The sequence below is a fragment of the Eufriesea mexicana genome, unplaced genomic scaffold, assembly GCF_001483705.2.
Source record: "Eufriesea mexicana isolate 0111107269 unplaced genomic scaffold, ASM148370v2 scaffold4395, whole genome shotgun sequence".
Classification (NCBI taxonomy): Eukaryota; Metazoa; Arthropoda; class Insecta; order Hymenoptera; family Apidae; genus Eufriesea; species Eufriesea mexicana.
Window position 1 is genome coordinate 203,478 of NW_016912376.1, and position 20,057 is coordinate 223,534.

General features: G+C 30.9%; 2 protein-coding genes across 2 annotated transcripts; both read right to left on the bottom strand.

Annotated features, from left to right (window-relative positions):
- Positions 1-453: 453 nt before the first annotated feature.
- On the bottom strand, positions 454-1,697 carry LOC108551519 (uncharacterized). Its single transcript, XM_017905723.1, has 3 exons — positions 1,631-1,697; positions 872-1,019; positions 454-679 (listed from the first exon to the last, which is right to left on the bottom strand). Exons 1-3 carry the CDS (start codon positions 1,695-1,697, stop codon positions 454-456), a joined length of 441 nt encoding a protein of 146 aa, XP_017761212.1.
- Positions 1,698-2,798: 1,101 nt separating this feature from the next.
- On the bottom strand, positions 2,799-18,625 carry LOC108551528 (uncharacterized). The gene is made up of 5 exons (XM_017905735.1): positions 18,333-18,625; positions 11,170-11,410; positions 8,805-8,906; positions 3,655-3,780; positions 2,799-2,996 (listed from the first exon to the last, which is right to left on the bottom strand). Exons 2-5 carry the CDS (start codon positions 11,333-11,335, stop codon positions 2,905-2,907), a joined length of 486 nt encoding a protein of 161 aa, XP_017761224.1. The 5' UTR covers positions 11,336-11,410; positions 18,333-18,625; the 3' UTR covers positions 2,799-2,904.
- Positions 18,626-20,057: the final 1,432 nt, after the last annotated feature.

Consider the following 20,057-nt stretch of genomic DNA (forward strand, 5'->3'; position numbering starts at 1 on the left):
AGTAGTCACTAATGACTGCGACGATATGGTTAACTAAAGAATTTTTTTATTTGAATCAAATTAACAGCAAATTTTGTTTAATTATCAGTGCTATTAAGGTTACAATGAAAATGTCAAATACTACATCAAGGAGTATATACTTAATCTGTAATTAGCTAATTTCTCAATTACCTATTTCTAAAAAAGAAAATGAGCGCTAATTCAGATGACATAATTCCTTTCAGTTCTTGTTCATGCGAAAATATTGCAATGCATTTTTAATGTAAATTGAACAATCTGTCATAAAAAGTTAATGATTTTTATATTAATAAATTATTAAATCTAAAATATCCAGTTTAATAATTAGACGATTAGGCAATTTTGTTCTTAATTTATGTTATATATGCATATTATAACATATTTACTGAAATAAATATAGGCAAAGTATGCAAAGTTCATTTGCTAGTCAACATATTATGCATTTGAGAAGCTCTTCAATAAAGTTCGGTAATCGTCACTGCAACAACAGATTGCAATTAGTCGATGTTCTCTGCAGTTGTTTGCGTGTAGGAATCGACAATCCGCTAATTTACATTGATAAGGTAAATCGTGAATATAGGGATCTGTACAGCAACAAGCATCGTGCAATAATTTTTCTCCACAGTAAGGATAAACCGAACTGTCGCATAACGGACATTTTCTGGAAAATGAAAATACATGTCACAAAATATCCAAACTGAAAAGTTAGATTTCGTGTCACTAATTATCGACTAATAATAAATAATTAATAATTTATAAGGTATTGACGTTATAGATATTATTAGACTACTACCTATTACTATTAAATATCGGATATTACTCTTACTCGTTAAAATTTCATATGTATACTTACTTGTTTTGGAATGGTCTGTAAATAGTATCGATTGGGAAATTATAATATTTGACGTTGTCTTGATACGATTCCGCTTGTAGCGATGGCGTAGATGGTAACGTTAGCTTGGCCCCTATTGCTTGATTATCCGCTATGTCGCTCTGTTTGCCTGTCACGTGAGTTAGGAGACAAAATATAAATTATTCAGAAATCGTGTAAATATTGTCTTTAAAATTATATAAAATTCACGCGAATAAATATTAGATATAGAAAACCATAGTACTACCTACTAATTATTTAAGATTGTCAAAAAATTACTAAAATTAAGAAATTAGATATTCCTGATATTCTTTATAATAAATGAAATACAACTATATTATAAAGAAAGAAAGCAATCATAATTTTTATCTTATTATTAATACGTTATTAAAAGCTGTAACAAATTTTTCTCTTTCATTCACAAACCCAATTGTAATAATTATTGTTTATTTCGAATGTTTATTACCGAATGTCGAATGCTTGGTATGATTAATGAATTCGTGATGATAAAAAGATAAATTAACACAGAATAATCTTTGTTATTTACAACATATTCGTTACAAAATAATTATTAAACTAACAATATTGGTAGAAGTTAAACCAAATAGGAATAAAATAAAAAGATATAGTTACAGGAAAGTTACTATAATTAAAACTATATGTAATATAATTACAAGAATCTCGTGACCCTTAATTAACTGCATTCATAGTGAACGAAATTTGATATGTCACTGTACTTACTCGATTCAGGAGCAACGTAATATTGTAGCATAGCCACGACACCGAATATTACCGCAAAAATACGCATATTCCTCGACCGAAATTAATACACGGTTTTAACACTTTCGAACACCAACTGACTTTCCAAAGAAATAAGCTCCTACGTGGATTTTACTCCGATTTCTTTTCAAAACCCACGCAACGTTTATTTACGCACACGTAGCTCCGCTTACTTACAGGAGGATCACTTAAATGGTCGACCAGTACCCGTTATTCGTAACAGATCCAAATCTTTCTCTCTTCCTAAGTCGTTCCGAAAAATAAGAAAACGAAATCGCTTGCCGAGAGTATTTCCAACTAGGACTTCGATCATATTGCTCTGTATCTTTCCTAACGTGTTTTCTTCTTCGAGTTAGCACTTCGATGTTTTACGGAGGCTAAGGTACTTTTGGAAAGGAATAAAAATGGAACCGTCAGTTGAGATGAGTCAGGGACGAAGGTGGATTTGGTAGAAAGTCGAATCACATGGATCCGGTTTAATTTCGCAATTACTGCCAATCGCCAAATTGTTGCAAATTGGAACAGTTGAAGGTTGCAATTAAAACACATTTTTATTAAAACACATGGTTATATTTAGTTATATATAGTTATATATGGTTATAATTATTATATATATAACTATATTAATTATACTATTATACTATTATATATATATATATTATGTTATTATATTATATTATATATATTATTAGTTTATTTTCTTCTTTTTATTTAATAACATACATAACAAAAATTTATAATAATGTTCATTTCCTATTTTCTCAGGCAAATTCTTTGCGTGATGAATCTTTTGTTTTACTCTTGGGAAACGCAGTAATTTGATTGTGAGTGGATTCCTACATGTCTTGATTCGTGTAACTGTTTTGTCTCGATGTTTATAATTAAGTAACTATCGTTTAAGCAGGATTGCATCACATCCTCAACGAGAGAAGAGGATGCGAGTGAAACAAGTTTCCAAATACACGTTTGTACATTATTTCTTGCATTTTACCCATTAATATTATTACAAACATGACATCCAAACGATATTCATTATTTCTTTGTACAATTACACTCTTTTATATACATATACACGTGAAATCGCGAAAACAGTTTATCAAATTATTAGAAATTTCACTTCGTTGTCGTGTGTTACAAACATTCGTTGGCCGTCAAATTTCTAGCATAGTGGAAAAATAATTTATTAAAATAATTCGTCTTATACAAAATATTTGGTATTAAATGTGTACTGTTGGCTATAAGAGCAACCTGAGCACCGTTAATATCGCCAGGAACTTTACGAAGTTTGTGTTCATTGGTGATCCTGCGTCGTTCGCTAAATATTTCCCTGAAAAAAGAAGAATTTTGTATCATTCAGGATATAGGAAAAAATTAAAGCTTCAAAAATACAAAATTATCGTATTAATAATTTGGCAGACATTTTTATTATAAAATAAAGTAATTGGATAATGCTTCAAATTTTCTATTCTTGATAGTATATATAAATCATACAATTAATATAACTATAGTAGATACTTATGATACATAAATGGTAAGTGAGATATAGTTCAGAAAAAGAATAATGTAAAGGAAGTAATAAAATATGGTGTACATAAAATTGTAGATATACTTGAAATTTACATTATTTTCATTAAAATTATATTTTAAATAATATTATTAAAATAATTATTGTATCATAATAATTTTGCATTAACATATAAAGAATTATGATATAAATTTATATCATAAAATTATTCTAATCATAATGACATATCGTCATAAATTATTTTTTAAAGTAATTTTTCTATCACAAACTGTATTTTTATTACGAGAAGGATAATTTTGACTGATTTTTTCTTGTCTACTCTATTAGAATTGATAAAAATACGTTAAATTTGCACAAGCTCATCTCAAAGGAAAGATATTACATTACTTGCGCTTATGCAACGGCGTCTAGCTTGACAATACGTTTTGCCATAACACGTAAGCGGAAAAGTAATACTTACATACAGAAGCTAAGTAGGAATGACAACAACATTCCCGTAACCTCGTATATTCAGCACAGTCTCCAGCCTGCACTTTGCATTCTTCTGGCCCCACGCGACAAGTGTGCTTCACGAAGGGGAATACCTCTGAAACAATAGGCTGATAAGTGGAAGGAACGAAGTTTCAATGAATGGGAGAAATTTATGATCAATTTAAAGAGATTATATGCTATGTGCAAAATGATTCGCTTAAAGTGATATAACGAAGGTACTTCAATAAATATTTACTTCATAGACTTTAGATATTGCAAAATTTTCTCGTTTAATTACTTTTTCAATTTTTATAGAAAGAAATATAAAATATTACACTTAAATTTAAACGACCCGCGAAATTTTGTGCTTAATTCCCTACAGCGCCATCTGTTCGAAAAGTATGTATACCTAACCTAATCTCAGTTAACATTAGAGGGTAAAATTCTGTTAGTTTCAATGGCAAAACAAAATAGCTAAGGAAAAATATTTATTATGGAAGAATGTGGATAATTTTAACAATCAGGATAAACAAATTTCATGAGCTAATGCTAATTTAGATAATATTATTAATATTTATTAAACTTCTGTTTCAGTTTAAAATTTTCCAATTTTCCAAAATTTTACGTTCAGGCTTTGTTATTGGACAGTCTACTTGATTTATTTACCTAAAAATATAATTCTTAAAAAATTACTAGTTACATATTGCTAGTTATATATGACTGGGTAAATAATGGCGGTGAGGGTATCGAGTATGGAATGTAATATTACGGTAACTAACCAGTTTTGTACTTCTATCAACAATCAATTTACGTAACGAGATACTAAAGGTTTCTGGTTCCGTATCAATTGCGAACAACGTGTCTAGTTGATAACTATAGACTTAATTTACCGCTGGAAATTCTCATCTTTAGAATGCAATTTGTTTTGTGAAATGAATACGAATACAATCCATGTATAATTAAATTGAATTTAATTTCCATCAATTAGTTACTACGTCAATCACTAGTATTACTATTACTACTACTATTACTATTACTACTACTATTACTACTACTTTCTCTACCAACTAGTACTACGACCTATGTTTCTCAACCCATTGGCGTCGAACGATATTTTTGGTACGTTGTATATATCTCCATAGGAAATGCATAAAGCGCCAAATTTAATCATTTGACGTCAAGAAGTAACAAAATTTAATCCACGATTGAACAAATTTGAAACGATATAATTTATTTTAACATTGACCATTATGTACATGACAATTCGAACAAAATAAAATTGCATTTGCATAATACATTTTTTAAATTAATTATGTGTTAATTGATTAATAAATTGCTGATAATACAATTCTTCTATCTTTCAACTACTGGCAACTAGCAGAACATGCTTAGAAAAATTTGAATTTTAATAGTGTAATATGGAGTAATAACATAATGTTTATTATTTTCACTGTTTTGTTATTTACTGTATTGTAAGTTCTAAGTAATCCAATCGGTTGATTAGAAATGGGCAAAGAAGAACGTGTGATTCATAAAACTGATCGACTCAGACTCACGTATTCGATTCGTGCACACGATGCGTGCAGCAACGCAATTTTATTGCTACTACTGCCATTGCCATTCGTGTAGACTCGACGCGAATTAATGGCGAACACTGTGCTGAGACTAACAAATGAAACATTCTTGTAAAATTGTTTACAATTTGTACGAGAATTATCGAGATTGTTTAAAATATGTTTCAGTTTGAGATACTTATGTCACGTAAAATAAACTATTTACGTATTCATTTATTTTTAGTAGGACACATTTCACTGTTTCACTGCAAACTGTTTTAAGAGGATATAACGGTTAATTATCTCTCTTGTAACTAAAGACACAGGCGAGTACTTAACCATAAAGATAATTTTTTAAGTATCTATTTCCTTCTAAGCTATTTACTATTACTGCGTTGACAATTGTATCTTTCTCTTGAAACAAGTTCTGTGAAGGTAAATATTACGTGGTTTATTAATAATTTAATTAAATTGAAATTAAAATTTAGTGTAAATTATTAATTTAATAATAAAATGCACTTTATTTTCAAAGATTAAGCAAATTTGTATAATAAATAATACAGTTTAACCAATTTTTTAATGAATTTATTAGTCTATCATGTAACACTAATTATTCTGTTTCAAATATTTTTAAATTTAAATCTTAGGACTCTTCTCTTTAAATTTTTAATTTCACTTTTACTCGTTAAACTGTATTTTATTACTTGGTTATGTTATTAAATAAAGTTAAAGATACATCAGAGACTAAAAAACGACAACAAAGTCACAAAGATTGTAAAATTGTACACTATCGAGACAACACTAGGGAATTACAAGAGGGGAAACTAAATGGCTTATGACATAAGCGGAATGAAACATAACCTAAAATAATCAGAAACCTGAACTAATTCAGTTTGATTTAACAGCAAAAGAGACACGAGAATCACAAGGAATTAACGAAATATGACAAGTATAGTACATCTCATTCTTTACTGTTATTACTATCATTAATTATTCTGAAAAATAAAATTAATCTGTCATATCCTTTTATAGCTTTTAGTATCAGAATTTCTATTAAATTAACAATATCCACGTCAACCCCGATGTAAGTGTGTTAATTTCGTTACTCTCACTATAAAGAAAAATAATACGAGAATTAGGTTATATTTAGAGGTTAGGTTATATTTCATTAGGTTATACAAACTCTCAATGAAGAAAGAATAGGTATAATAGAAATGATAGAAATATTATAGAAACATTTTAAACGATAATACGTTTCGTCTTTCAGCTCAAAGCAAGAACACCAGAAAGTCTATGCTAATTAGAAATTCGAGCAAATGAAGTTAAAGGTGAACGACCGATAGCTACGTAAAGAGTTCGGAGGAAGAACGCGCGGAATACCTAAGTGTCCTTGTTAACGGCTGTGCCGATCGTTTTGCATGAGTCACCTGGTATAGCCACCCTGCGTGTGCTTGGACATTTACACGCGTGTGTCCGACAAAGATGGATTGTTAGAATGAACAACGATGATTTCCTGAACAGGTGATTGTCCTTCCGTCCAGCTGGATCTGAAGGTGCTTCACGAATTTACGTGTCATTTTCAATCGAAGGTACAACTGTGTTACTTCTCTTACACCGAGCAAACCTTTTGCTTAGCCGTCTGATACTACGTTGAACGAAGTATAGAATTCCTTACATAGTATATAGTCTCATCGAAATAAATATCGTTCAAATCGGTTTTAATTTTATTTATCGATTCTACAATAATTTGTTCGTCAATTTAGATTCTACTGTTAACCCTTTGCACTCGAGAGGCGCCCTTCAGTCGCCATTTGATAAAATTTCGAGCATCGATATTAATTAATATATCAATGTAACGGTGTGAGAGGTATCGAAATTAAATAATTCTACGTGTTAATTATTATAGATTCTTTATTTACTGCTCAAAAAAATATCGTCAGCTCTATAGTAGAAAATCTTTGAACTCCTACCCTTTTTTAGCCAAAAAATCGTCAAGTGCAAAGGGTTAATTCACTTCAATTAAATTTTCATTGTTCAAGGCGAATTTTCATTACAACTGAATGTACGTTTAAATAAAAATATAGTCTACGAATGGTAATAATAAATATGTAATGAAATAATTTTTAATCGTTATCATTTCCTGTCATTCATCTCGTTGGTGTCTAGGTTAGAGTATATAAATTTGTATATTTAATTTATTTCTATTAGATTTTAATTACGTCTTACTATTTAGGTCAAAGGAGTTGCTATTCTATTGTTACGAATTACAGGTGATACGACGATTCCAGGTTCCATTATCATTCGAAATTTCCGTGAACAGTTGCACAATCAAGCCGCCAGTATTTGCACGGTCAATTCTTCACGCACGAATTGTCTGCACGCTATTGTCGTTTTTCTAGTTGATTTCTATACGTAAATCGACGAAGGACAGGCCTAAAACGTTGAGAGGTATAATCGAGAGGAAAAAGAAACACGAAATAAAGAAACCGATGAAAAATCAAGGTAATCGTTCTATTTTCCATAATTATTGCATCATTAGAAGTACTTCAATGTTGAATATAGAAAGTTATATATTATACGTATGTAACACAGATATTGTTATATTATTAACCCTTTGCACTCGAGGGGTGCCTCTCAGTCGCCATTTAATCAGATTCTAACGATGGATATTAATTAATATATCGAATTCACAACTACTCAACGATGCTTGGGATATCGAAGTAAAATAATTCTACGTCTTAATTTGCATACGATTTCTTATTTACCGTTTTAGAAATATCGTCGACTTTATGGTAGAATATCTTTGAATTATTATTTTCCTGTAACAAAAAGATCGCCGAGTGCAAAGGGTTAAGCGTAGAATAAAATTCCATGTCTATTTTTCAGGTAGCTGCAGTACTCCAAATTGAAATATCTTGATATTTTTTAACATATTTATAGTGTAAAATTTTTATTTACAAAATACAGCGTGACTAAAGGAATTTATTCTAACATTTTTATCCTGATTTTTTATCTATGAAGTCAAAACAAGAGCATACAAACAGACTAAAATATCCACTTTGTTAATTTAGTAATTGAAGAGGTATAAAATTTATAAATAATTAAGAAAACATTACATTTATATTACTGATATGATTTCTTCTGAAATGCACAGATTGAAAGAGGAATTTCTAGAAAATCCTTTTGATTTAAAAATTCATTAATAATTCATTAGTATTAGTAATTAATAATTAATAATTCATTAATATATTTACATCTCAAATCCAAAATCAAGTCGATATTTTTTACGATATGCACGTGATACCGATTTCGAGACAGAACGTAAATTTATCGTTTTTAAATTCCAAAAGAAGCTTAAAAGGTAATTCATTTAAATTTATGTAAAATACGTACGAAAAATTGGACAACATGGATACAGATTTTAATACGAAATTTATATATTTACAGATAACACGATTAACGAAAATCTGTCAGCGGTAAGAATGTTAAAAAGATTTTTTAAATATTTATTTTATTAGGATTACTTTATTTATATATATGATTATTTTGTTTTTTAACATAATAGTGATACAATAATGTTACTTACCGTTGAAGCTGCCATCGCAACAGCAATGATCATTTATCACGCTTTCATCCTTACAATAGGTCATCTCTGAACTAGTGCAGGGCTTGCATCCTGGGATAGGTCCTGCAGAATTTATCAAGATATAGAATTATTACATTTTATTGAATGCAATATTTACTCTATGTTAATAAAAAATTCCATTTTTAAATTATTTGAAATATTTTTAATTTGTTAATATATATCCTTGGGATGTACAAGGTTGGGAATTGCTACTAGCATCAAGCAACTAATCATTTCCTTATGAACTAGAAGAGAAATAGAGATCTGAGATTACAAAGTTCTTTTTCAGTAGAGTGATATATTTTTATTACTACTATAGTGTCGTAATATATTACTATAATACTACTATATATATAGTAGTATATAATATACTACTAATATACTACAATATAGGCATTTTTATAAAATATACAATAGAATTTCAATTCTCTGAACGTATTTGAGGACAAATAATTTGTACTAGAGGAATTTACCGATTTTACCATCTATCTACGATCGTTCGTTTAAATAACAAAAGTTCATATTCAGATAAGTGGATTTAACCAGTAAAAGTTCAGTTTATCGGATACTAACTAATTGTAAGATTTTATAGCAATGAATCAAGTACTATTTTAATCCAATCTATGTAACTAAATAATGCTAGACTTTATTAGATAATTCTTCAAACGAATAAACATTAAATATGAAATAAAAAGATATTAATTTATCTTTTCATCAGTGACAATCTTCACGTCAAACTTACTACAATGTGACAGTAAAAAGAAATATATCATTCCATTCCTTGAAATCTCAAAAATTTCTAAAGTTCAATTTTTAAAATATCAATTTTACTTGATTTGCCTAGTCCCTTGACATATATGGAGATATCATCTCCATATGAATTTTAAGATTAAATCAAAGCTAAGAATTGTTACTAGAATTAAGCAATTTTCTTATGCACTAGAGGAAAAACGCATAGCTGGTAGCCTTCTATTATGCTATAGTAAGGGCACCATATTCCTTGAGCTAGAGAGCAACCGATTTTTGCTTGGCCGAATAGAAATAACATTTCATTATCCTCGTTTCGCAGAGCTATTATTAAAACAGACAACAGTCCCAACAAATCAAGGGAATATAGCTATAATTCATGTTAATTGGTGTCTCGAGGTCTTACGCAATTGTTTTGAAATTGCATTGTGGATGCTGTATTCCATACCGAATTGTAATACCGCCTTAACGCTAAACGTACCAAGCGGGGTCACATGACCCTTTTCAAAAATTAATTTATAATTGTACATTTTATTTTACTATTATTTCCTTCGCCCATTTGACTTTCTGTAAATTCCTATATCATCTGACTGTTTAATTTCTCGCTTTCCTTAATTTATTTTCTCCTAACCTATGTTTTATTGAGAAATTATGTTTTGCCCCTAATTCTTTGCATTATTATTTTATTTGCATTATTTGCATTAATTACATTATTATATTATTTGCATTATTTCTTACGTACCACGAAGGTGGTACTTTGGTCCCTTATGGTAATAATAGGTATGTGTAAAGTACTACAAGTACGTTTAGTGTTAAATTTATCGATCATTGTCAACAAACAAATATCTGCTAATTAAACATCACAAAATAATCATAAAATGTAACATACCGAAATGAAATTAACTAAATTTTCGTTACAGATGGTTCATGGCCTAAGATGAAACAATGGGAAGAAATAAGATCGAACGATGAGAAAGTTAACGCGGAACTGTACAAGTTACAGATGACAGAGATCTATTTATGCAAGGATAACTTCAGAGAAGCAAGGAAAATAAAACTCTTCTCAGAATCAGTATGTATCGTTAGAAATCACTGAAACGTATACGCTAACTGGCTGAAATTGCCAAACAAAACAGGTAACCTTGGCTTTTTGCTTCCTGTTCACGATAACGATTGCGTTTGAAAAACACAAGTTCGTTGCTGACTCTAATTATTCTCGGGTAACGATCATTATCAAGGAAGAAGGTGGCCTTTGGATGCTCACATGCAATAAGCACAGTGAGCCTAAGCTAAATCTACTGATCGAATCGATTGAGTACCTTTTTTATCCATACCGGCTGCAAAGAGGGAACATAAAGGCCAATTAATAAAACGAGAATACGTGAAGTTAATTCACTGAAGGAGGAGAATGTAGCTGAAGTATCCGTTTAAACGGATCAAAGGGAGGTTATTCTTGGAGGAAAGATAAATAGATTTCGATGCTCCGTAAAGTTGCTTTATAGACCAGACGTTAGAATGAAGTCAGACAAGGGGCTCGTGTATGTAACGCTTTTGATATCCCAAAGTGTAAGTTTTCTACCAGGATAGAGCTGCAGCTTTTTCGCCTCTGTAATAGCCTCCTCGTAGAGGACCTCGTGCTCCAGAACATATTCCTCGTCCGGATGATGGTTCACCACTGTGACCGATTCGAGATCACCGAGGATCAGGATCAGTATCAGTATTCTGAATGTAGCAGTGTGGCTCATGCTAAGGCCTCTTCTTCATCTTCGATGGTCATCGACATCGTATGGTTTTCACACGAATCCCACTCTTATTCGATACTTGAAATTCAAAAATGAATTACTCGTGAGATTATTTTTAGTGTCATTTGTTTCGTTCGGAAATTAACCCTTTGCTGCTACCATCGTAATAGCTAGATTAACTCTTTGGGGCACGCTGGGATTAAAAGTACCCCACCTTTTTGATGCACCGTAATGCATGGTGGAACATTTTTAGCCCTTTGCACTCGGCGATTTCTTCGTCACAGAAAAATAGTAATTCGAAGACTTTCTGCCATAAAGTCGAGGATATTTTTAAAACGGGAAATAAGAAATCGTATGCAAATTAAGACGTGGAATTATTTTACCTCTACGTTCCACGCATCGTTGAGTAATTTTAGATTTGATATATTAATTAACGTCGATCTTTGGAATGTGATTAAATGGCGACTGAGAGGTGCCTCTCGAGTGCAAAGGATTAGACCTGGAAATATTACAATAGCTGCATGCGCATAGGTTTATATTTCGTCTTATTCACGTAAAGCAATTGGTAATACCTTCGACAAATGTTACAAATGTATTCGCTCGTGTTGGCAACATTCGACATGCCAGTACAGGTTCATCGATTGTTGCAAGCGGAAGGTTTATAGCGACAATCTTTTTTCCTGGTTTTATGTTTTTACATCATGCGATTCCTTTATTGGTAAAAATATACCAATTCTGTTTTATTTAAAATGCAATCAAATTTCTATGCAACATGAGTCTATTTTATAATCTGAAATCCTGTGCCGCAAAGAGTTAATAACGATTTTTTTTCATACGAAATGGATGAAAAAGTGAAAGAAAGGCAGCTTTATAAATAAATTCACTTTTATTCGAGACTTTTGGTTTAAAGAAACTTCTCAGAAACTGCAAAAGTGAATTCGAACCTATAATCAATTGTATGGGCACGTTCTTGAGTGCAAAGGGTTAATTCTAGATTTAGATACAGTTGGTCACGGATATATTAGGACACGCGTATAATTTTACCTTTTAAATAAATAAAATAGCGTGTATTTTAAATTGATGTATGATGACACTATATTTATTATAATAATAGTGGAAGATTTTGTATCCTAGTATTTGTATGACCAACTGTATTTTTATTGTTCAAACATAGATTATTCCATAGATTATACTATATTAATTTTTGTTAATATAGTATAATATAGTATAGTATAGTATATAGTATAGTATAGTTAACATGTTGAGTCCCTGGGGACCAACAGTATGAAAGTTAAGGAGTAAATGTAGTAATTTTAATGATATTTATTGAAACACTTTAAATAAAAATATGGTTTGGTTTTGCATATATTACAAAACTGTTTTAGTCAAATTTCTGGCTGTTTTGCATCTGAATAGCGTTGAATTTTTGTCGTCACATTGGAAAAGACAGCAATATCGGCACCGAGCTTAACGTGTTAATATAACGATATCCACAGTGTCTGTAATATGTTAAAGCTGTGGATCAATTAAATATAATGCAATTATTTGCAGTATATGCTTGCGATGTATCTCACTGATATTTTATATCATTAAAGTTTTAATTGTACCCTATTGTCCACAGTTTTTGTACTTTTTCTTCATTACTCGGACTATTCCATGCACATAATATAATGATTGTCGCAACCGGAAGTATATGCAAGATTATAGGATAAGAATGCCGGTGGGATAGTACCATATGAACGATAACGATTGCCGTATTATCGCCATCCAAGGTGAGATTTGAAAAGGATCTTTTGTACTCAATGTGACTTTTATCAAGGTATACATTTTAGATATTCTGTCAACCGTATAATCGTTGTGTCAAGTAATTTTTTCGCTACGTTTCTGCGTATTCCAACGCTTCTGACACATTTTTAATTCAACACCGTATTTTTAACGAGTTAATTAATAGATTTATCAGAACCTGCTGTCACTTTTCCTGTTTCTTAGAACAAGGAAAATCATTTTATTTTACGTCAAGCTTATATTAAATAGTACAATATGAGTACATAACATGCTGAAATTTAAGTTTAATTTAATTTCAATTTCAATTTAAAATTAAGAACTTCAGAGGTGTATTAAAGGAAATTTCGAATTGCAGGTCAAAAATATGGTGAAATATCGAAGAATATAACCTTGAATCATATTTCAAATACAGTTGCATTTAATAAATTGGGTGATATTTTTCAATTTCTATCTTTTGGTCAGTAAGTAAACTTTTATATTTTTTAATAAGAATCATAAAATTTTATGATTTTAGGGATCCAGGTGAAAATTTGGGGACTGTGTATGGTGATTATACATATCAATTTTGATCGATAAATGTAAATTACTCGTAAATTCACTGCTATATAAACGAATTAGTTTAGACCGAGTTTAAATGATTTCAAGATATATTTGGCTGCTCGGAAAGTTCATGCCGATTTTTGGTAGGTGGTGTAAGGACAGGTCTGAATATATCAGAACGATTGAAAACAAATGACACGTGTACATATAGTAAAGGGCGGTACTTGAGGCATATTTGGGAAAAAATTTGGATGCGATACGTTAATTTTTGTCAGTTTTACACGCCTTTGAATATGGAAGAAAACCAAGTGCATGTTCAGTTTTCTTTCAAAATCGATACGAACTTTCAGGACAAGCCAATAGAATTATGTCATTACTTACTCTGTAAAGATCACGTGAAGTTCAATTTTGTTCTTTTACGTGGAATTATACGTCTTTTAATATATTCGTCGATGAAATTTAACATCCTCTATAAAAATTGTTAGTTTAGAAGTTATTTTAATTCGAATATCAATATGTATCCATTTTATTAACATTAACTGGATTTTTTTTATAAACGCTATCGTGTAAAATTGCAACGTAAATTCATGTTAAAGTTGTATAATTATATCACCTTATCTTCGCATCTGTTATTTGGACTAAATTTATGCTTTAAATGAGCCGTTCACTGCACAAATTGATTAACTCCGTAAAACAAAAAGTGGAGGAATGCAATGAAATAATGTATATTGCTTTTTAAAATTCCCTTTATAATTTAAATCGAAATAAATATCGTAGAATGCATAAATACAAATGTAACTTTCATCTAACGGTATATAAAATTTATAAGAAAAAATTGCCAAAAGGTAATCGTTAGTAATGTTACCATTTTTATGTTACTGGAAGAGTTAATCGATTTGGCAAGTGGAAAAAGTAGTAAATTTAAATTTTACTAAATTTTACTTAAATTCTGATAAGACGGCACTAAAAAATTCGCCGTTATCATTCATGACTTGCTAGTGCATTTGAGTTGCATTATTGCAACGATTTACATTAGAGTACGGAGTTAATCAAAGTGATCTCTGAAATAAATTATTTATTATTCGGTGGCCAACAAATTTTTGTCATTTAACGGTGTTAATCTTAATTATCGGGGAAAGTTATTATAAATATAAAAAGTTATAACTATACCAAGTGCTTTGACACTTAAATTTAAGATTTTTCAAAAAGTGGAGTTAATCGATTTGTGCAGTGAACGGCTCAAATGTCATAGGTAGCACATGAATTATTAGCCCGAACACTTGTGGTTCTGATATCGATCGTGCAATTCATTTCGTTTCAGAAATGATTCATCCCTCACTACCCTCTTACAGTTTTCGACCGAAGTCTGTTCTCATATCTAACACATTTCAAATTTAACTCACATACTCTGTCTCATACTATAACGCGAATAATCATGGTAATTACTATAATATAACATATTCTCGCTACTCCTACTAATAATAACATTACTAAAAATATCGATATCAAATATTCAATACAACTTTGACGGTATTTATCTAATATAAAATAATTTTAAACATATAAAAATGACAAACAAATATGTAATTAGCTGATAAAGAATAAGAAAGATAAGGCTACAAAAGCACCAACAAGGATAATTAACATCCTCCTAAAAATTATTTATAGACGACATTTAAATCGCTAAATCTATTTTTAATGCAAACAGGATAAAATAATCAGTGGTATCCAGAAACGAAAAGGTCCCAAAATCCTCGAACAAATACCGACGTCTGTTTGTGTACCATCCATATTTTACCGTGTCCACCACGCCAGGGCTAGTTGAACAATTGCCAATTGTTAATATTTACAAATGGAGCAATGGACTTATTAGAAATGTCGTTCAAAATTCACGAATCGAAATTTGTATTAAAACCAGAGAACCAGACTTTAACAGAAGAGTATAACAAATGAGGGAAAGCAAGTGCAGGAACAGCGTGAAGAAAAAAGGAAGAAAAAAGGAGATAAGTAGAAGAGTTACGTTCGCTGTGACTCACATCCCGATGACAAAGACGGACGATTGTTAATTAAGCCCAATTAAGGGCTCTGTACGCGAAACACGGATGTCTTGACTTTTCGAATCAAGGTGACATCGCGGAATGTCTTCCTGTTAATTGTCTTCTCGTTTCGATACTTTGCTTTCCATATTCGCGAAAAATCCTAGTGACCTATGCATCAGGACAGGGAGCGGAAATCGGCCGTGAAATGTCGAAGACGAAGCGTAAAGTTAATTAAGGTATTGAACGCGATATAACAGAAAGCGGACACGGTTTATCTACTTGAGGAATTACGTCATGACAGCGCTCGTTTTCTGGAGGCTCTGAGGAAGACATCGAAGAAGAAGACGCGAAGCGAGTGTACAACTATAGCGGCAAGAACATCGAACGATGTAGAGCCAAGGCTGGTTATAAAACTGTATTAATGTCATAATTTTACAGCACGACCTTTTGCCTCGGGAAAACAAGTGTCATTGACAGAGTTCTAATTAAGCGTGGGTGGCTATTTCCCATTTTTCGTGCAATTTTTTATTCGAGGTACAAATGCCTCGATGAAGGGGATTAAGTTATTGCTAGAACCACTAAACGGGGATTAAAATGACTGCTGTCGAACCGTGCTAACGGATACGAACAGCTGCCTTTGACAAGACGAACGTGATTATATATACCTACTTATCTTCGTCATACAACTTTAATTATTATTATGTATGCAGACTGTATTTGGAGACATACTACAGGTCGGTTATTATAGTATTAAATGGTATACCTTTAAAGATGTAACATTAATCTTTCATGTCTGCATACAAAATGAGTTTCTAACCATTGTCATAAGTAGAAATGCAATATCAATAGTTAGATTCTGTTTTGCTTATGCTTTCTTAAGAGAATATTGGATGGATAAAAGAATAAAGTATAAAGTATAAATCGGTGTGAATCAGATAAAATTGCAAGTTTTATCTCACCTTGAGATATTGTGGTATATAGTGTCATATGTAGCATTTATATTGCAGTATTAAGATATATCGTGATATTATAATGTTAATATTAAAATATCATATTATAACATTATTATTATAGATAATTATAGACGCATATATCTATAATACCCTCGTTCCAAGTACGAAATGTAAGATGTAATATTAATCTTTCATATCTGCATACAAAATGAGTTTCTAACCATTGTCATAAGTAGAAATAGAATATTAATAGTTAGATTCTGTTTTGCTTATACTTTCTGAAGAGAATATTGGATGAGTAAGAAGATAAAGTAGATGTGAATATATTAAAATTGCGAATCAGATAAAATTGCAAATTTTATCTCAGCTTCAGATGTTGTGGTATATAGTGCCATACGTAGCATATATATTGCAGTATTAAGATATATCGTAATATTATAATGTTAATATTAAAATATCAAATTATAACATTAATATGATCTATAATACACTCGTCCCGAATACAAAATGTAAGATATAATATTAATCTTTCATATCTGCATACAAAATGAGTTTCTAACCATTGTCAAGAGTAGAAATGCAATATCAATAGTTAGATTTTGTTTTGCTTATGCTTTCTTAAGAGAATATTGGATGGATAAAACGATAACGTACAAATTGATGTGAATATATTAAAATTTTGTATCAGATAAAGTTGCGAATTTTATCTCACCTTGAGATATTGCAGTATTAAGATATATCGTGATATTATAACGTTGATATTAAAATATCGTATTATAATATTAACGTACAGATAATTATATACCTATATATCTATAATACCATTGCCACAAGTAGAAATAGAATATCAATAGTTAGATTCTGATTTGCTTATGCTTTTTAAAGAGAATATTGGATGAATAAAAAGATAAAGTAGATGTAAATGTATTAAAATTGTAAATCACATAAAACTGCAAATTTTATCTCACCTTGAGATATTGTGGTATATAGTGTCATATATAGCATATATACTGCAATATTAAGATATATTGTAATATTATAATGTATAATATTAAAATATTATATTATAATATTAACGTATAGGTAATTATATATCTATATATCTATAATACCATTGTCACGAGTATGAAATCAGTATTGTGTTATTTTAATTACAAATTATCGTTGGAATTCATGTTTCACAAGACTATGATTACTATGCTAGTGTTTACCCATATTAGGAGGAGTGCTCATCTTTCTATCTTAAATATTACGGTAAACAAAGATGTTTTCTCGACGTTCGTAAATCGTCACTTGTAGCGCTTGCATGAGAAGCGAAAGCGTTCGTTAGTATCTATAGTCGTTCTTTTTAGTTACATTTTCAAGTAGAGCTACTTTATCTTTAGTCAACCTTTGACTTCATCGAATTATCTCTTTCTTTTTTCCCTCGTTATTACGGAAACCAAGGGAAGGATGACGAGGGGGAAAGTCATCGTGGTTATCGATACTCCATTTTAACGCAACCGAGAGCTAATTCTGAAAATAAACTTTCATATTTCTATTTTCGTAGGATAATGTTGAGAATAAAATCATTTTAAATATTACCCTTCTTTACGAGAAATTTTTCGCTGTTATATAATAATAATTTCTATATATTCTAAATGGTGTTATTTAATAAATATGAAGGGCTATTGGAAATCTTACCATTACATCGACTCGTTGGACGCGCATAGAATCCACGATAGAAAATCCATATTTGTCAACCGAATCCTTTGAATTGTCATTTTAAGATTCACTGACACAGTATCGGTTCAGTCACATTCGAAAAATCACTCGGCTATGTACATGGTATTTGCGAAGGTGCGATATGAAAAATTTATGCAAAATATTCGTTTAAGAGACAATGGATCCTCGCATTGTTTAGGATTAACACAGTAGGAAACGTGCAATGGCTAGAAAAGCGTGTCGGATTGGACGACGTGCGACCGTCGAAGACTACAGGCTGCGCTGAACTGTCGGCCGAGGGCTGAAAAGAGTATTAGGCACCTCCACCATCAGCCTTCTGTACAGCTGCTACTACACCACCTCTACTGTAACTTGTATTATATCGTATTATTTTGTATTCCTCTTATTTGCTTCTCACCGCGTAAAATCGCTCGGGCAAAAATAATTTCGTTTTGTTTCTAACTTCCACTGACTTATGTGTTTATAGATTACAAATTGTTTAAAAATTCGCTTCTCTGAAGAACGTACGATTTAAAGATCTGGCACGTAGCTATCGGTAAAACAGAGAAATACCTTTTCATACATCCATCGATCAGTCGTTGATAATTTTCAATCTCATGAAAATGTAGAATATTCGCAAAATAAAATTTGTTTTCGTTTTATATGAACTTTGTATCGCTTTTGATTTTGAAAAGCGTGACAACTGCTTGTCTTACAGAGTGTATATATCTCGACTCATTAAAATATTTAACGATACCTTGAAAACTTACAAAAGGTTATAATAATTTAAAATATTTTAAAGATTGAATGAATTGAAAATAATATGTATGTTCACTTGAAATATTTGTCAAGTCCTGTGCCCTCGAAACAGCGATACATATTTCAACGACCTTTTTATCATTCCACTTTTACGAACGTTTAAATATTCTTTAGGTGATCGATCATTTCTGAAAATCGTCATGACACTTGAAAGTGTCGTATTTAAAACATACGCAGTCACGACTAGCAATCAGTTTGGAGGGTATTCACATTTAATGTAACGCGCTCACGTACACACTTTTACTGTTCAGCAGCTGAGAATCCTACAATCAGAAATACGTGCTTCAGAGTACGAATACTTAAACGTGCAACCATTCGTATAAAGGGCTTTACGAACCCGCACCGCCGCGTAAATTGCGTGCATAAAGCTGCAAATCTTAAATTAGATACCAGCGTTCGTACCAGTTTTTCGACTGGAATTTATAGAAGAAAGTTTGCAAGTGGAAGAAATGCCTTTGTAAACGGTGTTGGTTGGCACGTATTGAAAAATGACGATTATCGAACGATGAAACGCGAGATATCCTTGAATTTGCAGCAATAAATTATGTCGATGCACTGCTGCGTAGACCCATTCGCGAATATTCGAAATATCCGAGTTATTGATTTATCGATCGATTTTGGTGTGGGTAGACGGATTCTGAAATAAAAGAAAAATCGTACAGAAATGCTTCGTTTGGTACCTGAGCAAAAAATAATGTTGTTTTTTACGATTACTAATCATGTTTTATTTTTTTAATTGCTTTCTTAATCACGATCCTATTTTATATAGTAAATCTTGTGAACTATCAAAGTATATTTTAATATATAATATTAAATAATATTTTAAATTAATTGATATTAATTTAATTTAATCAATATTTTATATAATTAATATAGGAGATATCG